Source organism: Oncorhynchus tshawytscha, unplaced genomic scaffold (assembly GCF_018296145.1).
Source record: "Oncorhynchus tshawytscha isolate Ot180627B unplaced genomic scaffold, Otsh_v2.0 Un_contig_853_pilon_pilon, whole genome shotgun sequence".
Lineage (NCBI taxonomy): Eukaryota > Metazoa > Chordata > Actinopteri > Salmoniformes > Salmonidae > Oncorhynchus > Oncorhynchus tshawytscha.
The window spans coordinates 42,307-66,185 of NW_024608534.1; the positions used below are offsets into that span (position 1 = coordinate 42,307).

Genomic DNA, 23,879 nt, shown 5'->3' on the forward strand with positions numbered 1-23,879 from the left:
CATTATAATCCATATAATAATTAAAACATTTCCTGTTGCTGCCGGATTATTTTCCTGCTGTGGCAAACTGGCTCAAATTAAGATCCTACATCTGTACATCAGCCATATTGCACCTCAAAAGTTCAATCAAAGCCAAAGTGGGCTCAGACAATGTCACTGGTGCTTCAAGGCTGTTCTATTCATTCACAGTCCCTCAATACTGCTCGCTGACAGTAAAGCACCCATGCAGAGTCAAACCTGCCGTCTTTCCATCAGAAAGAAGAAGATTAAAAACAAAGAAAGAAATACCGAATTCACTCAAAACTAAGGTTCCCTTAGTTCGACCTCTCCCCAACATGGAGGAAACGTCACATGTTGTCTCTCGACCTCTCCCCAACATGGAGGAAACGCCACATGTTGTCTCTCGACCTCTCCCCAACATGGAGGAAACGTCACATGTTGTCTCTCGACCTCTCCCCAACATGGAGGAAACGCCACATGTTCTTCCCTTCAAATACAGAACAACTCTACTAAAACAAACAACGTCAGATCACCAAGATCAAATGAACCGTAGAAACATTATGGATACGGTTCATAAGGGTTACATTTCTTGTGTGTGTGTGTGTGTGTGTGTGTGGTGTGAGAGTGTGTGTGTGTGTGTGAGAGAGTGTGTGTGTGTGTGTGTGTGTATGTGAGAGTGTGTGTGTGTGTGTGTGAGGTGTGTGAGAGATGTGTGTGTGTGTGTGTATGTGTGTGTGTATTGTGTGTGTATGTGTGTGAGATGTGTGTGTGTGTGTGTGTAGGTGTGTGTGTGTGTGTGTGTGTGTGAGGTGTGTGTGTGTCTGACTGACCATACATATAGCCCATCAACAATAACAACAACCCCCACCACCCACTCTCTCACCAGGAGAGGTGGATTCTGAGGTGACTAACAGACTCAGTTGTGTTTCTTCACTGAATCGTCCGTCGTTGTGTCGTGGTGGTTGTCTCGCGGGCTGAAGTCAGGGCAGAAGCCGTTGGTCTGAGGCTTGGCGTTGGGCGTGGCGTTGGGCTGGTGAGGACAGCCATTACGGCCTGTATTGTCTGTGGACAGGTAGTCCTCACTGAAGTTTGGGTGATGCTCTGCAAAGCTCCTGAACTTGCCTGTTACCACCACAGGGGGGCGCCACACACACAACAGTAAAGGTTATTCCAAGCAAGTTAAATACAGTAACCTACAATTAACACACTAGAAAAACAAGTACATGTTTACAAAGATAGGTACACTCCTAATATTTACAAATGAACTAGAGATTACAGACACAACATAACTGTGGGTAGCCTAGTGGTTAGAGCGTTGGACTAGTAACCGGAAGGTTGCAAGTTCAAACCCCAGACCTGACAAGGTACAAATCTGTCATTCTGCCCCTGAACAGGCAGTTAACCCACTGTTCCTAGGCCGTCATTGAAAATAAGAATTTGTTCTTAACTGACTTGCCTAGTTAAAAAATAAATAAAGGTTCCAAAATCACCCCAGGTGTATACTCCCAAGAGCAGCTAAACAAGAAGGTGACCCCAGTACAAGCTAAGAAGACAAGTCGTTTCTTACCAAAGGTGAGTTTCCCCGTGTCCTCTGTGTCGATAGCAACGAAGAGACGTGAGACGTCGAGGTCAGCCACTCCTAACGCCGTCTTTAGGATGCAGGCCAACTCAGCCACTGTGATCGCACCGTCCTCCTCCGCCTCAAACATCTGGGATATATGCAAACAATAACTAACACACATTAGATAACCCTGACCCCTTTCACATCTCACTCACACCCATTGAGCCGGCTGGGCCCTCAGACCATCTGTTAAAATTGACACAGTCTACAACTCACACCATGGGTCATTAGTACGTCCTCTCATATGGAAAATGGCAGAGATATCAGTGGTTGTAGGCCCTCTGAAAGACACCTTGACAGAGCATGAAACCAGAGCTGGAGCAGAAAACGTACCCTGAAGGCCAGTTTCATGGTCTCCAGAGTTTTAGCAGGTCTGCATACAACCGATAAGGCGATGACATATTCTCTGATGTCTATCATGTTGTCTTCCTGCTGGAGGAGAAGAGAGACGAACAGAGTGAAGAGTTACTGGTTAGGAATCTGGCAAAGCACATGTCTGAATCTAACGTCTAAATCTAATGTCTGAATCTAACGTCTAAATCTAATGTCTGAATCTAATGTCTAAATCTAATGTCTAAAGTCTAACGTCTAAATCTAATGTCTAAATCTAATGTCTAAAGTCTAAATCTAATGTCTGAATCTAATGTCTGAATCTAATGTCTAAATCTAATGTCTAAAGTCTAAATCTAATGTCTGAATCTAATGTCTGAATCTAATGTCTAAATCTAATGTCTAAATCTAATGTCTAAATCTAATGTCTAAATCTAAATCTGTCTAAATCTAATGTCTAAATCTAATGTCTGAATCTAATGTCTAAATCTAATGTCTGAAAAGTCTGTCTAAAGTCTAAATCTAATGTCTAAATCTAATGTCTAAATCTAATGTCTAAATCTAATGAATCTAATGTCTAAATCTAATGTCTAAAGTCTGAATCTAATATCTAAATCTAATATCTGTCTGAATCTAATGTCTAAATCTAATGTCGAAATCTAATGTCTGAATCTAATGTCTGAATCTAATGTCTGAATCTAATGTCTGAATCTAATGTCTGAATCTAATGTCTAAAGTCTAAATCTAATGTCTGAATCTAATGTCGAAATCGAATGTCTAAAGTCTGAATCTAATGTCTAAATCTAATGTCTAAAGTCTGAATCTAATGTCTGAATCTAATGTCTGAATCTAATGTCTGAATCTAATGTCTGAATCTAATGTCTGAATCTAATGTCTAAAGTCTAAATCTAATGTCTGAATCTAATGTCGAAATCGAATGTCTAAAGTCTGAATCTAATGTCTAAATCTAATGTCTAAAGTCTGAATCTAATGTCGAAATCTAATGTCTGAAGTCTAAATCTAATGTCAATATCTAATATCTATATCTAGTATATAATGTCTAAATCTAATGTCTAAATCTAATGTCGAAATCTTATATTGAAATCTATGTCTAAATCTAATACCTAAATCTAATGTTTAAATCTAATGTCTAAATCAAATATTTAAATCTAATATCTAAATCTAATGTCTAAATCTAATATCTAAATCAAAAATGTAAATCTAATGTCTAAATATAATATCTATTTCTAAATATAGTGTATAATATCTAAATCTAAGTTTAATATAAAAATCTAATATTGAAATCTAATATTGAACTCTGTATTTCAATATTAAAATACACAATATAGGGAACATATATTTCTGTTTTCTGAGTTTTGTGAAGTTGAGAAACTTGTAACTTTGGCCTTCAAAGCTTCTAATGGGATGATATTATATTCAGTGTGTTTCCTCACCTCGTTGAAGAGGGAGAAGATGTCTCTGAGCATGTCTGACACAGGGACATCAAGGTAGTGGGCAAAGGCTTCCAGACCCAGCTTCTCTCCCTCCATCTTCCTGGCTCTGTTCCCAAACTCCTGCAGTACCTTCTCCACGTTCTGGGGCTTCAACCTGAGCAGGTAACATCAACAAATTAATACAGTCTCTATATTCTGGGGTTCAACCTGACCAGGTGACATTAATACAGTCTCTACATTCTGGGTTCAACCTGACCAGGTAACATTAATACAGTCTCTACGTTCTGGGGTTCAACCTGACCAGGTAACATCAACACATAATACAGTCTCTACATTCTGGGGTTCAACCTGACCAGGTGACATTAATACAGTCTCTACATTCTGGGGTTCAACCTGACCAGGTCAACACATTAATACAGTCTCTACGTTCTGGGGTTCAACCTGACCAGGTGACATTAATACAGTCTCCACATTCTGGGGTTCAACCTGACCAGGTAACACGTTCTGGGGTTACCAGGTAACATTAATACAGTCTCTACGTTCTGGGGTTCAACCTGACCAGGGTGACATTAATACAGTCTCTACGTTCTGGGGTTCAACCTGACCAGGTAACATGACATTAATACAGTCTCTACATTCTGGGGTTCAACCTGACCAGGTGACATTAATACAGTCTCTACATTCTGGGGCTTCAACCTGACCAGGTAACATCAACACATTAATACAGTCTCTACATTCTGGGGTTCAACCTGACCAGGTAACATCAACACATTAATACAGTCTCTACGTTCTGGGGTTCAACCTGACCAGGTAACATTAATACAGTCTCTACATTCTGGGGTTCAACCTGACCAGGTAACATCAACACATTAATACAGTCTCTACATTCTGGGGTTCAACCTGACCAGGTCAAACATTAATACAGTCTCTACATTCTGGGGTTCAACCTGACCAGGTAACATCAACACATTAATACAGTCTCTACATTCTGGGGTTCAACCTGACCAGGTAACATTAATACAGTCTCTACGTTCTGGGGTTCAACCTGACCAGGTAACATTAATACAGTCTCTACATTCTGGGGTTCAACCTGACCAGGTAACATTAATACAGTCTCTACATTCTGGGGTTCAACCTGACCAGGTAACATCAACACATTAATACAGTCTCTACATTCTGGGGTTCAACCTGACCAGGTAACATCAACACATTAATACAGTCTCTACATTCTGGGGTTCAACCTGACCAGGTAACATCAACACATTAATACAGTCTCTACGTTCTGGGGTTCAACCTGACCAGGTAACATCAACACATTAATACAGTCTCTACGTTCTGGGGTTCAACCTGACCTAAGTAACATTAATACAGTCTCTACATTCTGGGGTTCAACCTGACCAGGTAACATCAACACATTAATACAGTCTCTACGTTCTGGGGTTCAACCTGACCTAGTAACATTAATACAGTCTCTACGTTCTGGGGTTCAACCTGACCAGGTAACATCAACACATTAATACAGTCTCTACGTTCTGGGGTTCAACCTGACCAGGTAACATTAATACAGTCTCTACATTCTGGGGTTCAGCCTCACCCCAGTCTCCGGACCAGCTTGGCGAACTCCAGCAGGCAGGTGTCAACAGGGAGTCTGAGTTGACCCTCAGCCATGGCCAGTTGACAGTCTTCAAACGAGTAGTCAGTAATGGGGATGTCCAGGGCCCTGGAGAGGAAGGATAGAGACTTAAAACAGAGTGTGAACTAGGATAAGGTCTGATATACAGGCCTCTAACCAGTAGTCCAGTGTTTTCAGAAGCGGTCCTCGTGACCCTCAACCGTTTCATACATTTCATCTGTTCCAACATTTACACCTGATTCAACTAGTCAAACAATCAGCAAGTCCCTGATCTGTTGAGTCTAGGGGTGATGAGGCCATCTAGAGCCCTGAGGAACAGTAGACAGTTAGACTAGAGCTCTGAGGAACAGTAGACAGTTAGACTAGAGCATGAGGAGAGAGTTAACCAGTAGTCTGTGATGGGGCCATCTAGAGCTCTGAGGAACAGTAGACAGTTAGACTAGAGCATGAGGAGAGAGTTAACCAGTAGTCTGTGATGGGGCCATCTAGAGCCCTGAGGAACAGTGGACAGTTAGACTAGAGCATGAGGAGAGAGTTAACCAGACTAGAGCATGAGGAGGAGCCAGACTAGAGCATGAGGAACAGTAGACTGTGATAGATCTAGATCATGAGGAAGAGTAGACAGTTAGACTAGATCATGAGGAGAGGGCCAGACTAGAGCCCTGAGGATGAGGAGAGAGTTAGTAGTCTGTGATGGGGTTAGACTAGAGCCATGAGGAGAGAGTTAACCAGTAGTCTGTGATGGGGCCATCTAGAGCCCTGAGGAACAGTAGACAGTTAGACTAGATCATGAGGAGAGAGTTAACCAGTAGTCTGTGATGGGGCCATCTAGAGCCCTGAGGAACAGTAGACAGTTAGACTAGATCATGAGGAGAGAGTTAACCAGTAGTCTGTGATGGGGCCATCTAGAGCCCTGAGGAACAGTAGACAGTTAGACTAGATCATGAGGAGAGAGTTAACCAGTAGTCTGTGATGGGGCCATCTAGAGCCCTGAGGAACAGTAGACAGTTAGACTAGATCATGAGGAGAGAGTTAACCAGTAGTCTGTGATGGGGCCATCTAGAGCCCTGAGGAACAGTAGACAGTTAGACTAGAGCATGAGGAGAGAGTTAACCAGTAGTCTGTGATGGGGCCATCTAGAGCCCTGAGGAACAGTAGACAGTTAGACTAGAGCATGAGGAGAGAGTTAACCAGTAGTCTGTGATGGGGCCATCTAGAGCCCTGAGGAACAGTAGACAGTTGGACTAGAGCATGAGGAGAGAGTTAACCATTAGTCTGTGATGGGGCCATCTAGAGCCCTGAGGAACAGTAGACAGTTAGACTAGATCATGAGGAGAGAGTTAACCAGTAGTCTGTGATGGGGCCATCTAGAGCCCTGAGGAACAGTAGACAGTTAGACTAGATCATGAGGAGAGAGTTAACCAGTAGTCTGATGATCTAGAGGGGCCATCTAGAGCCCTGAGGAACAGTAGACAGTTAGACTAGAGCATGAGGAGAGAGTTAACCAGTAGTCTGTGATGGGGCCATCTAGAGCCCTGAGGAACAGTAGACAGTTAGACTAGATCATGAGGAGAGAGTTAACCAGTAGTCTGTGATGGGGCCATCTAGAGCTCTGAGGAACAGTAGACAGTTAGACTAGATCATGAGGAGAGAGTTAACCATTAGTCTGTGACGGGGCCATCTAGAATCAACAAACTAGAAGCTGTTGAACTGAAATATACACCAGCCACACACAATAGACTAACATACTTTAGTATCCTACAGTCTCTGGGCTGGTGTTTCTAAGCACGGCAGCCTGAAGGCTGAGGCATCTGGCAGGCCCCGTAAAGGACTATGGGAGGCCAAGTGTGTGTGTCTGTGTGTGTGTGTGTGTCTCAGGACTCACTTGGCCATCAGGTGCCTGACGTTGTGAGCAAACAGTGCCGGGTTGTTCTTCTCCTCTTCTGATGGAGTGTAGACAGGAAGGAACTGAGGAGAGAAGAAGAAGACAGAACCCAGGGATGTCACTCCTCTATGGGAAGTCAAGTGGGAAATGGCTAAAGCAAGAACAACTGAGATGATATGGGCTCTAAAGGGGAAGAGAGAGATAACACTCTCCCTAACACTCTTCTAGACATACTGTAACTACAGTCTATTGGTACAGCAAAGTGAAGCCTGTCTGTCGGGAACAACAACAGGTGTTTCTGCTGTCAGTCTCAAAGTATCTTCAGAAAGGCAAAGGTAACATGGGCTGAGGTCCTCTAACTGGGCTAAGAGAAAAGGGACAGAGCAGTGGAACTAGGGCAAGGGACAGAGTAGTGGAACTAGGACAAGGGACAGAGGAGTGGAACTAGGACAAGGGACAGAGCAGTGGAACTAGGGCAAGGGACAGACCGGTGGAACTAGGACAAGGGACAGAGCAGTGGAACTAGGACAAGGGACAGAGCAGTGGAACTAGGGCAAGGGACAGAGCAGTGGAACAAGGGACAGAGCAGTGGAACTAGGGACAGAGTAGTGGAACTAGGACAAGGGACAGAGTAGTGGAACTAGGACAAGGGACAGACCAGTGGAACTAGGGACAGAATAGTGGAACTAGGACAAGGGACAGAGGAGTGGAACTAGGACAAGGGACAGAGCAGTGGAACTAGGACAAGGGACAGAGTAGTGGAACTAGGACAAGGGACAGAGCACTGGAACTAGGACAAGGGACAGACCAGTGGAACTAGGGAGCAAGGGACAGAGCAGGGACCAGGACAATATATACCAGGAACCCCTTCATACAATATATATACAGGGCAGTATGAGGACACCCCTTCATCCACTATATATACAGCAGTATGAGGACACCCCTTCATCCACTATATATACACAGGACACCCCTTCATCCACTATATATACAGCAGTATGAGGACACCCCTTCACCCACTATATATACAGGACACCCCTTCATCCACTATATATACAGCAGTATGTGGACACCCCTTCATCCACTATATATACAGCAGTATGAGGAGACCCCTTCATCCACTATATATACAGCAGTATGAGGACACCCCTTCATCCACTATATATACAGCAGTATGAGGACACCCCTTCATCCACTATATATACAGCAGTATGAGGACACCCCTTCATCCACTATATATACAGGACACCCCTTCATCCATTCTATATATACAGGACACCCCTTCCCCCACTATATATACAGGACACCCCTTCATCCACTATATATACAGCAGTATGTGGACACCCCTTCATCCACTATATATACAGGACACCCCTTCATCCACTATATATACAGGACACCCCTTCATCCACTATATATACACAGGACACAGGACACCCCTTCATCCACTATATATACAGGACACCCTTCATCCACTATATATACAGCATAATGTGGACACCCCTTCATACTCTATATATACAGGACACCCCTTCATCCACTATATATACAGGACACCCCTTCATCCACTATATATACAGGATGTACAGGACACCCCTTCATCCACTATATATACAGCATAATGTGGACACCCCTTCATCCACTATATATACAGGACACCCCTTCATCCACTATATATACAGGACACCCCTTCATCCACTATATATACAGCAGTATGTGGACACCCCTTCATACACTATATATACAGGACACCCCTTCATCCACTATATATACAGGACACCCCTTCATACACTATATATACAGAACACCCCTTCATCCACTATATATACAGCATAATGTGGACACCCCTTCATCCACTATATATACAGCAGTATGAGGACACCCCTTCATCCACTATATATACAGGACACCCCTTCATCCACTATATATACACAGGACACCCCTTCATCCACTATATATACAGACACCCCTTCATCCACTATATACAGGACACCCTTCATCCACTATATATACAGGACACCCCTTCATCCACTATATATACAGGACACCCCTTCATACACTATATACAGGACACCCCTTCACACTATATATACAGGACACCCCTTCATCCACTATATATACAGGACACCCCTTCATCCACTATAGATACAGGACACCCCTTCATACACTATATATACAGCAGTATGAGGACACCCCTTCATCCACTATATATAGGACACCCCTTCATCCACTATATATACAGCAGTATGGACACCCCTTCATACACTATATATACACAGGACACCCCTTCATCCATTATATATACAGGACACCCCTACATCCACTATATATACACAGGACACCCCTTCATCCACTATATATACAGGACACCCCTTCATCCACTATATATACAGGACACCCCTTCATCCACTATATATACAGGACACCCCTTCATACTCTATATATACAGGACACCCCTTCATACACTATATATACAGGACACCCCTTCCCCACTATATATACAGGACACCCCTTCATCCACTATATATACAGCAGGACACCCCTTCATCCACTATATATACAGGACACCCCTTCATCCACTATATATACAGGACACCCCTTCATCCACTATATATACAGCAGTATGTACAGGACACCCCTTCATCCACTATATATACAGGACAGGACACCCCTTCATCCACTATATATACAGGACACCCCTTCCCTTCATACACTATATATACAGCATAATGTGGACACCCCTTCATCCACTATATATACAGCAGTATGAGGACACCCCTTCATCCACTATATATACAGCAGTATGAGGACACCCCTTCATCCACTATATATACAGCAGTATGAGGACACCCCTTCATACACTATATATACAGGACACCCCTTCATCCACTATATATACAGCAGTATGAGGACACCCCTTCATCCACTATATATACAGGACACCCCTCCACATCCACTATATATACAGGACACCACTACATCCACTATATATACAGGACACCCCTTCATACACTATATATACAGGACACCCTTCATCCACTATATATACAGGACACCCCTTCATCCACTATATATACAGCATAATGTGGACACCCTTCATACTCTATATATACAGCAGTATGTGGACACCCCTTCATACACTATATATACAGGACACCCCTTCATCCACTATATATACAGCAGTATGTGGACACCCCTTCATACACTATATATACAGGACACCCCTTCATTCACACTATATATACAGGACACCCCTTCATACACTATATATACAGCAGTATGAGGACACCCCTTCATCCACTATATATACAGGACACCCCTTCATCCACTATATATACAGGACACCCCTTCATCCACTATATATACAGGACACCCCTTCATCCACTCTTTATACAGGACACCCCTTCATACACTATATATACACAGGACACCCCTTCATACACTATATATACAGCAGTATGAGGACACCCCTTCATCCACTATATATAGGACACCCCTTCATCCACTATATATACAGCAGTATGGACACCCCTTCATACACTATATATACACAGGACACCCCTTCATCCACTATATATACAGGACACCCCTTCATCCACTATATATACACAGGACACCCCTTCATCCACTATATATACAGGACACCCCTTCATCCACTATATATACAGGACACCCCTTCATCCACTATATATACAGGACACCCCTTCATCCACTATATATACAGGACACCCTTCATCCACTATATATACAGCAGTATGGACACCCCTTCATGCACTATATATACAGGACACCCCTTCATACACTATATATACAGGACACCCCTTCATCCACTATACTATTATACAGACACCCCTTCATCCACAGTATACAGGACACCCCTTCATCCACTATATATACAGGACACCCCTTCATCCACTATATATACAGCAGTATGAGGACACCCCTTCATCCACTATATATACAGGACACCCCTTCATCCACTATATATACAGCAATATGAGGACACCCCTTCATCCACTATATATACAGGACACCCCTTCATCCACTATATATACAGCAGTATGAGGACACCCCTTCATCCACTATATATACAGGACACCCCTTCATCCACTATATATACAGGACACCCCTTCATACACTATATATACAGGACACCCCTTCATACTCTATATATACAGCACTATACAGGACACCCCTTCATCCACTATATATACAGGACACCCCTTCATCCACTATATATACAGGACACCCCTTCATACACTATATATACAGGACACCCCTTCATACACTATATATACAGGACACCCCTTCATCCACTATATATACAGCAGTATGTGGACACCCCTTCATCCACTAAATATACAGGACACCCCTTCATACACTATATATACAGGACACCCCTTCATCCACTATATATACAGGACACCCCTTCATACACTATATATACAGGACACCCCTTCATACACTATATATACAGGACACCCCTTCATACACTATATATACAGGACACCCCTTCATACACTATATATACAGGACACCCCTTCATCCACTATATATACAGCAGGACACCCCTTCATACACTATATATACAGGACACCCCTTCATACACTATATATACAGGACACCCCTTCATACACTATATATACAGGACACCCCTTCATACACTATATATACAGCAGTATGTGGACACCCCTTCATCCACTATATATACAGGACACCCCTTCATCCACTATATATACAGCAGTATGGACACCCCTTCATCCACTATATATACAGGACACCCCTTCATCCACTATATATACAGCAGTATGAGGACACCCCTTCATCCACTATATATACAGGACACCCCTTCATACACTATATATACAGCAATATGAGGACACCCCTTCATCCACTATATATACAGGACACCCCTTCATCCACTATATATACAGCAGTATGAGGACACCCTTCATCCACTATATATACAGGACACCCCTTCATCCACTATATATATAGGACACCCCTTCATACACTATATATACAGGACACCCCTTCATACACTATATATACAGCATATACAGGACACCCCTTCATCCACTATATATACAGCAGGACACCCCTTCATCCACTATATATACAGGACACCCCTTCATACACTATATATACAGGACACCCCTTCATCCACTATATATACAGGACACCCCTTCATACACTATATATACAGGACACCCCTTCATACACTATATATCACAGCATATGTATGGACACCCCTTCATACACTATATATACAGGACACCCCTTCATCCACTATATATACAGGACACCCCTTCATACACTATATATACAGGACACCCCTTCACACTATCATACACTATATATACAGGACACCCCTTCATACACTATATACAGCAGTATGTGGACACCCCTTCATCCACTATATATACAGGACACCCCTTCATCCACTATATATATGAGGACACCCCTTCATCCACTATATATACAGGACACCCCTTCATCCACTATATATACAGGACACCCCTTCATCCACTATATATACAGGACACCCCTTCATCCACTATATATACAGGACACCCCTTCATACACTATATATACAGGACACCCCTTCATCCACTATATATACAGGACACCCCTTCATCCACTATATATACAGCAGTATGTGGACACCCCTTCAAATGAGTGGATTCCGCTATTTCAGCCACACCCGTTGTTGACAGGTGTACAAAATCGAGCACACCGCCATGCAATCTCCATAGACAAACATTAGCAGTAGAATGGGCCTTACTGAAGAGCTCAGTGACTTTCAACGTGGCACCGTCATAGGATGCCACCTTTCCAACAAGTCAAAATCGTCAAATTTTTGCCCTGCTAGAGCTGCCCCCGGGTCAACTAGAAGTGCTGTTACTGTGAAGTGGAAGGAGCAACAACGGCTCAGCCGCGAAGTGGTAGGCCACACAAGCTCACAGAACGAGAGGACTGAGTGTTGAAGTGCACGGCACGTAAGGCTGGAGTGGTGTAAAACTCGCCGCCATTGGACTCTGGAGCAGTGGAAACGCGTTCTCTGGAGTGATGAATGTTTGAGACGGTTTGGCAGATGCCAAGAGAATCCTACATGCCCCAATGCATAGTTCCAACTGTAAAGTTTGGTGGATGAGGAATAATGGTCTGGGGATGTTTTTCATGGTTCAGGCCCCTTAGTTCCAGCGAAGGGAAATCTTAACGTTACAGCACACAATGACATTCTAGATGATTCTGTGCTTCCAACTTTGTGGCAACAGTTTGGGGAAGGCCCTTTCCTGTTTCAGTGAGGTCCATACAGAAATTGCCCAACATCAGTACCCGACTTCACTAATGCTCTTGTGTCTGAACGGAAGCAAGTCCCTGCAGCAAAGTTCCAACATCTAGTGGAAAGCCTTCCTAGAAGAGTGGAGGTTGTTATAGCAGCAATGTTCCAACATCTAGTGGAAAGCCTTCCCAGAAGAGTGGAGGTTGTTATAGCAGCAATGTTCCAACATCTAGTGGAAAGCCTTCCCAGAAGAGTGGGGCTGTTATAGCAGTAATGTTCCAACATCTAGTGGAAAGCCTTCCCAGAAGAGTGGAGGCTGTTATAGCAGTAATGTTCCAACATCTAGTGGAAAGCCTTCCCAGAAGAGTGGAGGCTGTTATAGCAGCAATGTTCCAACATCTAGTGGAAAGTCTTCCCAGAAGAGAGGAGGCTGTTATAGCAGCAATGTTCTAACATCTAGTGGAAAGCCTTCCCAGAAGAGTAGAGGCTGTTATAGCAGCAATGTTCCAACATCTAGTGGAAAGCCTTCCCAGAAGAGTGGAGGCTGTTATAGCAGCAATGTTCCAACATCTAGTGGAAAGCCTTCCCAGATGAGTGGAGGCTGTTATAGCAGTAATGTTCCAACATCTAGTGGAAAGCCTTCCCAGAAGAGTGGAGGTTGTTATAGCAGCAATGTTCCTACATCTAGTGGAAAGCCTTCCCAGAAGAGTGGAGGTTGTTATAGCAGCAATGTTCCAACATCTAGTTGAAAGCCTTCCCAGAAGAGTGGAGGCTGTTATAGCAGCAATGTTCCAACATCTAGTGGAAAGCCTTCCCAGAAGAGTGGAGGCTGTTATAGCAGCAATGTTCCAACATCTAGTGAAAGCCTTCCCAGAAGAGTGGAGGCTGTTATAGCAGCAATGTTCCAACATCTAGTGGAAAGCCTTCCCAGGTCAGTGGAGGCTGTTATAGCAGCAATGTTCCAACATCTAGTGGAAAGCCTTCCCAGAAGAGTGGAGGCTGTTATAGCAGCAATGTTCCAACATCAAGTGGAAAGTATCCCAGAAGAGAGGAGGCTGTTTTAGGGGGAGAACCAACGTTCTGTTGGTCTCAGATACACTACAAAAGTATGTGGACACCTGCTCGTCGAACATCTCATTCCAAAATCATGGGCATTAATATGGAGTTGGTGACCTATATTCCCCAAAGACCTACAGAGTAACACGAGTAAAAAAGTACACAGTACAGTACACACTGTAGAGCTGGTACACAGTACACTCTGTAGAGCTGGTACACAGTACAGTACAGACTGTAGAGCTGGTACACAGTACAGTACACTCTGTAGAGCTGGTACACAGTACACACTGTAGAGCTGGTACACAGTACAGTACAGACTGTAGAGCTGGTACACAGTACAGTACACACTGTAGAGCTGGTACACAGTACAGTACACACTGTAGAGCTGGTACACAGTACACACTGTAGAGTACACAGTACACACTGTAGAGCTGGTACACAGTACACTGTAGAGCTGGTACACAGTACAGTACACACTGTAGAGCTGGTACACAGTACAGTACACACTGTAGAGCTGGTACACAGTACAGTACACACTGTAGAGCTGGTACACAGTACAGACTGTAGAGCTGGTACACAGTACAGTACAGACTGTAGAGCTGGTACACAGTACAGTACACACTGTAGAGCTGGTACACAGTACAGTACACTGTAGAGCTGGTACACAGTACAGTACACACTGTAGAGCTGGTACACAGTACAGTACACACTGTAGAGCTGGTACACAGTACAGTACACACTGTAGAGCTGGTACACAGTACAGTACACACTGTAGGGCTGGTACACAGTACACACTGTAGAGCTGGTACACAGTACAGTACAGACTGTAGAGCTGGTACACAGTACAGTACACACTGTAGGGCTGGTACACAGTACAGTACAGACTGTAGAGCTGGTACACAGTACAGTACAGACTGTAGGGCTGGTACACAGTACAGTACAGACTAGGGCTGGTACACAGTACAGACTGTAGGGCTGGTACACAGTACAGCCTGTAGAGCTGGTACACAGTACAGTACAGACTGTAGAGCTGGTAGACAGTATACACTGTAGAGCTGGTACACAGTACAGTACACACTGTAGAGCTGGTAGACAGTATACACTGTAGAGCTGGTACACAGTACAGTACACACTGTAGAGCTGTTACACAGTACAGTACACACTGTAGAGCTGGTACACAGTACAGACTGTAGAGCTGGTACACAGTACAGTACACACTGTAGAGCTGGTACACAGTACAGTACACACTGTAGAGCTGGTACACAGTACAGTACAGACTGTAGAGCTGGTACACAGTACAGTACACACTGTAGAGCTGGTACACAGTACAGTACACACTGTAGAGCTGGTACACAGTACAGTACACACTGTAGAGCTGGTACACAGTACAGTACAGACTGTAGAGCTGGTACACAGTACAGTATACACTGTAGAGCTGGTACACAGTACAGTACACACTGTAGAGCTGGTACACAGTACAGTATACACTGTAGAGCTGGTACACAGTACACACACTGTAGAGCTGGTACACAGTACACACTGTAGAGCTGGTACACAGTACACACTGTAGAGCTGGTACACAGTACAGTACACACTGTAGAGCTGGTACACAGTACAGTACAGACTGTAGAGCTGGTACACAGTACAGACTGTAGAGCTGGTACACAGTACAGTACAGACTGTAGAGCTGGTACACAGTACAGTACACACTGTAGAGCTGGTACACAGTACAGTACACACTGTAGAGCTGGTACACAGTACAGTACACACTGTAGAGCTGGTACACAGTACAGTACACTGTAGAGCTGGTACACAGTACACACTGTAGAGCTGGTACACAGTACAGTACACACTGTAGAGCTGGTACACAGTACAGTACACACTGTAGAGCTGGTACACAGTACAGTACACACTGTAGAGCTGGTACACAGTACAGTACACACTGTAGAGCTGGTACACAGTACAGTACACACTGTAGAGCTGGTACACAGTACAGTACACACTGTAGAGCTGGTACACAGTACAGTACACACTGTAGAGCTGGTACACAGTACAGTACACACTGTAGAGCTGGTACACAGTACAGTACAGACTGTAGAGCTGGTACACAGTACAGTACAGACTGTAGGGCTGGTACACAGTACAGTACACACTGTAGGGCTGGTACACAGTACAGACTGTAGAGCTGGTACACAGTACAGTACAGACTGTAGAGCTGGTACACAGTACAGTACACACTGTAGAGCTGGTACACAGTACAGTACACACTGTAGAGCTGGTACACAGTACAGTACACACTGTAGAGCTGGTACACAGTACAGTACACACTGTAGAGCTGGTACACAGTACAGTACACACTGTAGGGCTGGTACACAGTACAGACTGTAGAGCTGGTACACAGTACAGACTGTAGAGCTGGTACACAGTACAGTACACACTGTAGGGCTGGTACACAGTACACACTGTAGAGCTGGTACACAGTACAGTACACACTGTAGAGCTGGTAGACAGTATACACTGTAGAGCTGGTACACAGTACAGTACACACTGTAGAGCTGGTACACAGTACAGTACACACTGTAGAGCTGGTACACAGTACAGTACACACTGTAGGGCTGGTACACAGTACAGTACAGTACAGGGTATACAGGTACAGGACTGGGTTCAGGGTATACGGGTACAGGACTGGGTTCAGGGTATACGGGTACAGGACTGGGTTCAGGGTATACAGGTACAGGACTGGGTTCAGGGTATACAGGTACAGGACTGGGTTCAGGACTGGGTACAGGGTATACGGGTACAGGACTGGGTTCAGGGTATACAGGTACAGGACTGGGTTCAGGACTGGGTACAGGGTATACGGGTACAGGACTGGGTTCAGGGTATACGGGTACAGGACTGGGTACAGGGTATACGGGTACAGGGTATACAGGTACAGGACTGGGTTCAGGGTATACAGGTACAGGACTAGGTACAGGGTATACGGGTACAGGGTATACAGGTTCAGGACTGGGTACAGGTTATACGGGTACAGGACCTTCCCGGGTCCCGGACTGGGTTCAGGGTATACGGGTAAAGGTAGATCCATGATGACCTGTTTTTTTTAATCTCTCTGATCAAAACAAGTATTCCTGATATGTGGTAGATGCAACACGCCAGCATCGCCTGTGAGGCCTGCACTCACCTCAATGATGAACTCATTGTGCAGCTGGCACAGTGTGAGCCACAGGATCTTAACCCTGCAATAAAATAAAAACATTGTCACATCAAGACATTTGGTTTACAGTGCAGGACATCGATATCATCAAGTCATAGCGAATACCTAAACAGTCAGATCACACAGAGAAGTGTATACATTCATTTAAATGTGTGTGTGTTTGATTTAACCGTCTAAAAGCAGGTCATATGGTAGTGGACAGAGAAGTGGGGCGGTAGGTAGCCTGTTCCTAGGCCGTCATTGAAAATAAGAATTTGTTCTTTAACTGACTTGCCTAGTTAAATAAAGGTAAAATTCAAATCAAATAAAGTGAGAATTCTAGCAGCCAGACACAAGTAGTCTCACAGGAGGAAGTGATGTGAAGGTTCTGGAAGAGAATTAACAGCTCTGTTCACTGTTTCCTGTTCTGGGCTGACTGTGACCTGCTAACAGCACAGAGACACTATTGTCTATAATGTAGTGGTAGACTGACTGTGACCTGCTAACAGCACAGAGACAGTATTGTCTCCACTGTAGTGGTAGACTGACTGTGACCTGCTAACAGCACAGAGACAGTATTGTCTATAATGTGTGGTAGACTGACTGTGACCTGCTAACAGCACAGAGACACTATTGTCTATAATGTAGTGGTAGACTGACTGTGACCTGCTAACAGCACAGAGACAGTATTGAGTGGTAGACTGACTGTGACCTGCTAACAGCACAGAGACACTGTAGTGGTAGACTGACTGTGACCTGCTAACAGCACAGAGACAGTATTGTCTATAATGTAGTGGTAGACTGACTGTGACCTGCTAACAGCACAGAGACAGTATTGTCTATAAAGTAGTGGTAGACTGACTGTGACCTGCTAACAGCACAGAGACAGTATTGTCTCCACTGTAGTGGTAGACTGACTGTGACCTGCTAACAGCACAGAGACAGTATTGTCAGTGGTAGACTGACTGTGACCTGCTAACAGCACAGAGACAGTATTGTCTCCACTGTAGTGGTAGACTGACTGTGACCTGCTAACAGCACAGAGACAGTATTGTCTCCACTGTAGTGGTAGACTGACTGTGACCTGCTAACAGCACAGAGACAGTATTGTCTATAATGTAGTGGTAGACTGACTGTGACCTGCTAACAGCACAGAGACAGTACAGTAGTGGTAGACTGACTGTGACCTGCTAACAGCACAGAGACAGTATTGTCTCCACTGTAGTGGTAGACTGACTGTGACCTGCTAACAGCACAGAGACAGTATTGTCTATAATGTAGTGGTAGACTGACTGTGACCTGCTAACAGCACAGAGACAGTACTGTAGTGGTAGACTGACTGTGACCTGCTAACAGCACAGAGACACTATTGTCTCTACTGTAGTGGTAGACTGACTGGGCACACAGCCAAAACAACATCACTACCATGATGCATTAGACAGTAGAACAAAACACATCCCATTTCAGCCTGTGGTTTATCCAGAGACAAGGACAGCTTTCCCTCAGTCACAGTTTCCTGTATTTTGGCCATCAGTGTTCGGAGTTAACTGGACCATCTAGATTATACAGGAGCACTAATATCCTCTCTCAGTCCAGTCCAGTAGAGGTATGAAAACTGGACCATCTAGATTATACAGTAGAACTAATATCCTCTCAGTCCAGTCCAGTAGAGGTATGAAAACTGGACCATCTAGATTATACATTAGAACTAATATCCTCTCAGTCCAGTCCAGTAGAGGTATGAAAACTGGACCATCTAGATTATACAGTAGAACTAATATCCTCTCAGTCCAGTCCAGTAGAGGTATGAAAACTGGACCATCTAGATTATACAGTAGAACTAATATCCTCTCAGTCCAGTCCAGTAGGTATGAAAACTGGACCATCTAGATTATACAGTAGAACTAATACCCTCTCAGTCCAGTCCAGTAGAGGTATGAAAACTGGACCATCTAGATTATACAGTAGAACTAATATCCTCTCAGTCCAGTCCAGTAGAGGTATGAAAACTGGACCATCTAGATTATACAGTAGAACTAATATCCCTCTCAGTCCAGTCCAGTAGAGGTATGAAAACTGGACCATCTAGATTATACAGTAGAACTAATATCCTCTCAGTCCAGTCCAGTAGAGGTATGAAAACTGGACCATCTAGATTATACAGTAGAACTAATATCCCTCTCAGTCCAGTCCAGTAGAGGTATGAAAACTGGACCATCTAGATTATATAGTAGAACTAATATCCTCTCAGTCCAGTCTAGTAGAGGTATGAAAACTGGACCATCTAGATTATACAGTAGAACTAATACCCTCTCAGTCCAGTCCAGTAGAGGTATGAAAACTGGACCATCTAGATTATACAGTAGAACTAATACCCTCTCAGTCCAGTCCAGTAGAGGTATGAAAACTGGACCATCTAGATTATACAGTAGAACTAATATCCTCTCAGTCCAGTCCAGTAGAGGTATGAAAACTGGACCATCTAGACTATACAGTAGAACTAATATCCTCTCAGTCCAGTCCAGTAGAGGTATGAAAACTGGACCATCTAGATTATACAGTAGAACTAATATCCTCTCAGTCCAGTCCAGTAGAGGTATGAAAACTGGACCATCTAGATTATACAGTAGAACTAATATCCTCTCAGTCCAGTAGAGGTATGAAAACTGGACCATCTAGATTATATAGTAGAACTAATATCCTCCCAGTCCAGTCCAGTAGAGGTATGAAAACTGGACCATCTAGATTATACAGTAGAACTAATATCCTCTCAGTCCAGTCCAGTAGAGGTATGAAAACTGGACCATCTAGATTATATAGTAGAACTAATATCCTCTCAGTCCAGTCTAGTAGAGGTATGAAAACTGGACCATCTAGATTATACAGTAGAACTAATATCCTCTCAGTCCAGTCCAGTAGAGGTATGAAAACTGGACCATCTAGATTATACAGTAGAACTAATATCCTCTCAGTCCAGTCCAGTAGAGGTATGAAAACTGGACCATCTAGATTATACAGTAGAACTAATATCCTCTCAGTCCAGTCCAGTAGAGGTATGAAAACTGGACCATCTAGATTATACAGTAGAACTAATATCCTCTCAGTCCAGTCCAGTAGAGGTATGAAAACTGGACCATCTAGATTATACAGTAGAACTAATATCTCTCAGTCCAGTCCAGTAGAGGTATGAAAACTGGACCATCTAGATTATACAGTAGAACTAATATCCTCTCAGTCCAGTCCAGTAGAGGTATGAAAACTGGACCATCTAGATTATACAGTAGAACTAATATCCTCTCAGTCCAGTCCAGTAGAGGTATGAAAACTGGACCATCTAGATTATACAGTAGAACTAATATCCTCCTCAGTCCAGTCCAGTAGAGGTATGAAAACTGGACCATCTAGATTATACAGTAGAACTAATATCCTCTCAGTCCAGTCCAGTAGAGGTATGAAAACTGGACCATCTAGATTATACAGTAGAACTAATATCCCTCTCAGTCCAGTCCAGTAGAGGTATGAAAACTGGACCATCTAGATTATACAGTAGAACTAATATCCTCTCAGTCCAGTCCAGTAGAGGTATGAAAACTGGACCATCTAGATTATACAGTAGAACTAATATCCTCTCAGTCCAGTCCAGTAGAGGTATGAAAACTGGACCATCTAGATTATACAGTAGAACAGATTATACAGTAGAACTAATATCTCTCAGTCAGTCCAGTAGAGGTATGAAAACTGGACCATCTAGATTATACAGTAGAACTAATATCCTCTCAGTCCAGTCCAGTAGAGGTATGAAAACTGGACCATCTAGATTATACAGTAGAACTAATATCCTCCCAGTCCAGTCCAGTAGAGGTATGAAAACTGGACCATCTAGATTATACAGTAGAACTAATATCCTCTCAGTCCAGTCCAGTAGAGGTATGAAAACTGGACCATCTAGATTATATAGTAGAACTAATATCCTCTCAGTCCAGTCTAGTAGAGGTATGAAAACTGGACCATCTAGATTATACAGTAGAACTAATACCCTCTCAGTCCAGTCCAGTAGAGGTATGAAAACTGGACCATCTAGATTATACAGGAGAACTAATATCCTCTCTCAGTCCAGTCCAGAAGAGGTGTGAAAACTGGACCATCTAGATTATACAGTAGAACTAATATCCTCTCAGTCCAGTCCAGTAGAGGTATGAAAACTGGACCATCTAGATTATACAGTAGAACTAATATCCTCTCAGTCCAGTCCAGTAGAGGTATGAAAACTGGACCATCTAGATTATATATTAGAACTAATATCCTCTCAGTCCAGTCCAGTAGAGGTATGAAAACTGGACCATCTAGATTATACAGTAGAACTAATATCCTCTCAGTCAGTCCAGTAGAGGTATGAAAACTGGACCATCTAGATTATATATTAGAACTAATATCCTCTCAGTCCAGTCCAGTAGAGGTATGAAAACTGGACCATCTAGATTATACAGTAGAACTAATATCCCTCTCAGTCCAGTCCAGTAGAGGTATGAAAACTGGACCATCTAGATTATACAGTAGAACTAATATCCCTCTCAGTCCAGTCCAGTAGAGGTATGAAAACTGGACCATCTAGATTATACAGTAGAACTAATACCCTCCCAGTCCAGTCCAGTAGAGGTATGAAAACTGGACCATCTAGATTATACAGTAGAACTAATACCCTCCCAGTCCAGTCCAGTAGAGGTATGAAAACTGGACCATCTAGATTATACAGTAGAACTAATATCCTCTCAGTCCAGTCCAGTAGAGGTATGAAAACTGGACCATCTAGATTATACAGTAGAACTAATACCCTCCCAGTCCAGTCCAGTAGAGGTATGAAAACTGGACCATCTAGATTATACAGTAGAACTAATATCCTCTCAGTCCAGTCCAGTAGAGGTATGAAAACTGGACCATCTAGATTATACAGTAGAACTAATATCCTCTCAGTCCAGTCCAGTAGAGGTGTGAAAACTGGACCATCTAGATTATACAGTAGAACTAATATCCTCTCAGTCCAGTCCAGTAGAGGTATGAAAACTGGACCATCTAGATTATACAGTAGAACTAATACCCTCCCAGTCCAGTCCAGTAGAGGTATGAAAACTGGACCATCTAGATTATACAGTAGAACTAATACCCTCCCAGTCCAGTCCAGTAGAGGTATGAAAACTGGACCATCTAGATTATACAGTAGAACTAATATCCTCCCAGTCCAGTCCAGTAGAGGTCCAGTAGAGGTATGAAAACTGGACCATCTAGATTATACAGTAGAACTAATACCCTCTCAGTCAGTCCAGTAGAGGTATGAAAACTGGACCATCTAGATTATACAGTAGAACTAATACCCCTCAGTCCAGTCCAGTAGAGGTATGAAAACTGGACCATCTAGATTATACAGTAGAACTAATACCCTCTCAGTCCAGTCCAGTAGAGGTATGAAAACTGGACCATCTAGATTATACAGTAGAACTAATATCCTCTCAGTCCAGTCCAGTAGAGGTATGAAAACTGGACCATCTAGATTATACAGTAGAACTAATACCCTCCCAGTCCAGTCCAGTAGAGGTATGAAAACTGGACCATCTAGATTATACAGTAGAACTAATATCCTCTCAGTCCAGTCAGTAGAGGTATGAAAACTGGACCATCTAGATTATACAGTAGAACTAATATCCTCTCAGTCCAGTCCAGTAGAGGTATGAAAACTGGACCATCTAGATTATACAGTAGAACTAATACCCTCCCAGTCCAGTCCAGTAGAGGTATGAAAACTGGACCATCTAGATTATACAGTAGAACTAATATCCTCTCAGTCCAGTCCAGTAGAGGTATGAAAACTGGACCATCTAGATTATACAGTAGAACTAATATCCTCTCAGTCCAGTCCAGTAGAGGTATGAAAACTGGACCATCTAGATTATACAGTAGAACTAATATCCTCTCAGTCCAGTCCAGTAGAGGTATGAAAACTGGACCATCTAGATTATACAGTAGAACTAATGCCCCTCCAGTCCAGTAGAGGTATGAAAACTGGACCATCTAGTATACAGTAGAACTAATCCTCAGTCCAGTGAAGAGGTGGAAAACTGGACCATCTAGATTATACAGTAGAACTAATACCCTCCCAGTCCAGTCCAGTAGAGGTATGAAAACTGGACCATCTAGATTATACAGTAGAACTAATACCCTCCCAGTCCAGTCCAGTAGAGGTATGAAAACTGGACCATCTAGACTATACAGTAGAACTATACCCTCCCAGTCAGTCCAGTAGGTGTGACTGGATATCTAGATTATATAGTAGAACTAATACCCTCCCAGTCCAGTAGAGGTATGAAAACTGGACCATCTAGATTATACAGTAGAACTAATACCCTCCCAGTCCAGTAGAGGTATG

At 43.4% G+C, this 23,879-nt stretch overlaps 1 protein-coding gene across 1 annotated transcript; it reads right to left on the bottom strand.

Moving 5' to 3' along the window:
* Positions 1-793: 793 nt before the first annotated feature.
* Positions 794-17,504, bottom strand: LOC112238109 (lysophosphatidylcholine acyltransferase 1-like; the record flags this gene model as incomplete). Its single annotated transcript, XM_042313329.1, has 7 exons — positions 794-1,122; positions 1,568-1,709; positions 1,955-2,053; positions 3,406-3,559; positions 5,000-5,125; positions 6,924-7,006; positions 17,450-17,504. Coding segments are annotated over 7 exons (865 nt in total), but the record flags the coding sequence as incomplete, so codon positions are not given.
* Between the last annotated feature and the right edge of the window lie 6,375 nt (positions 17,505-23,879).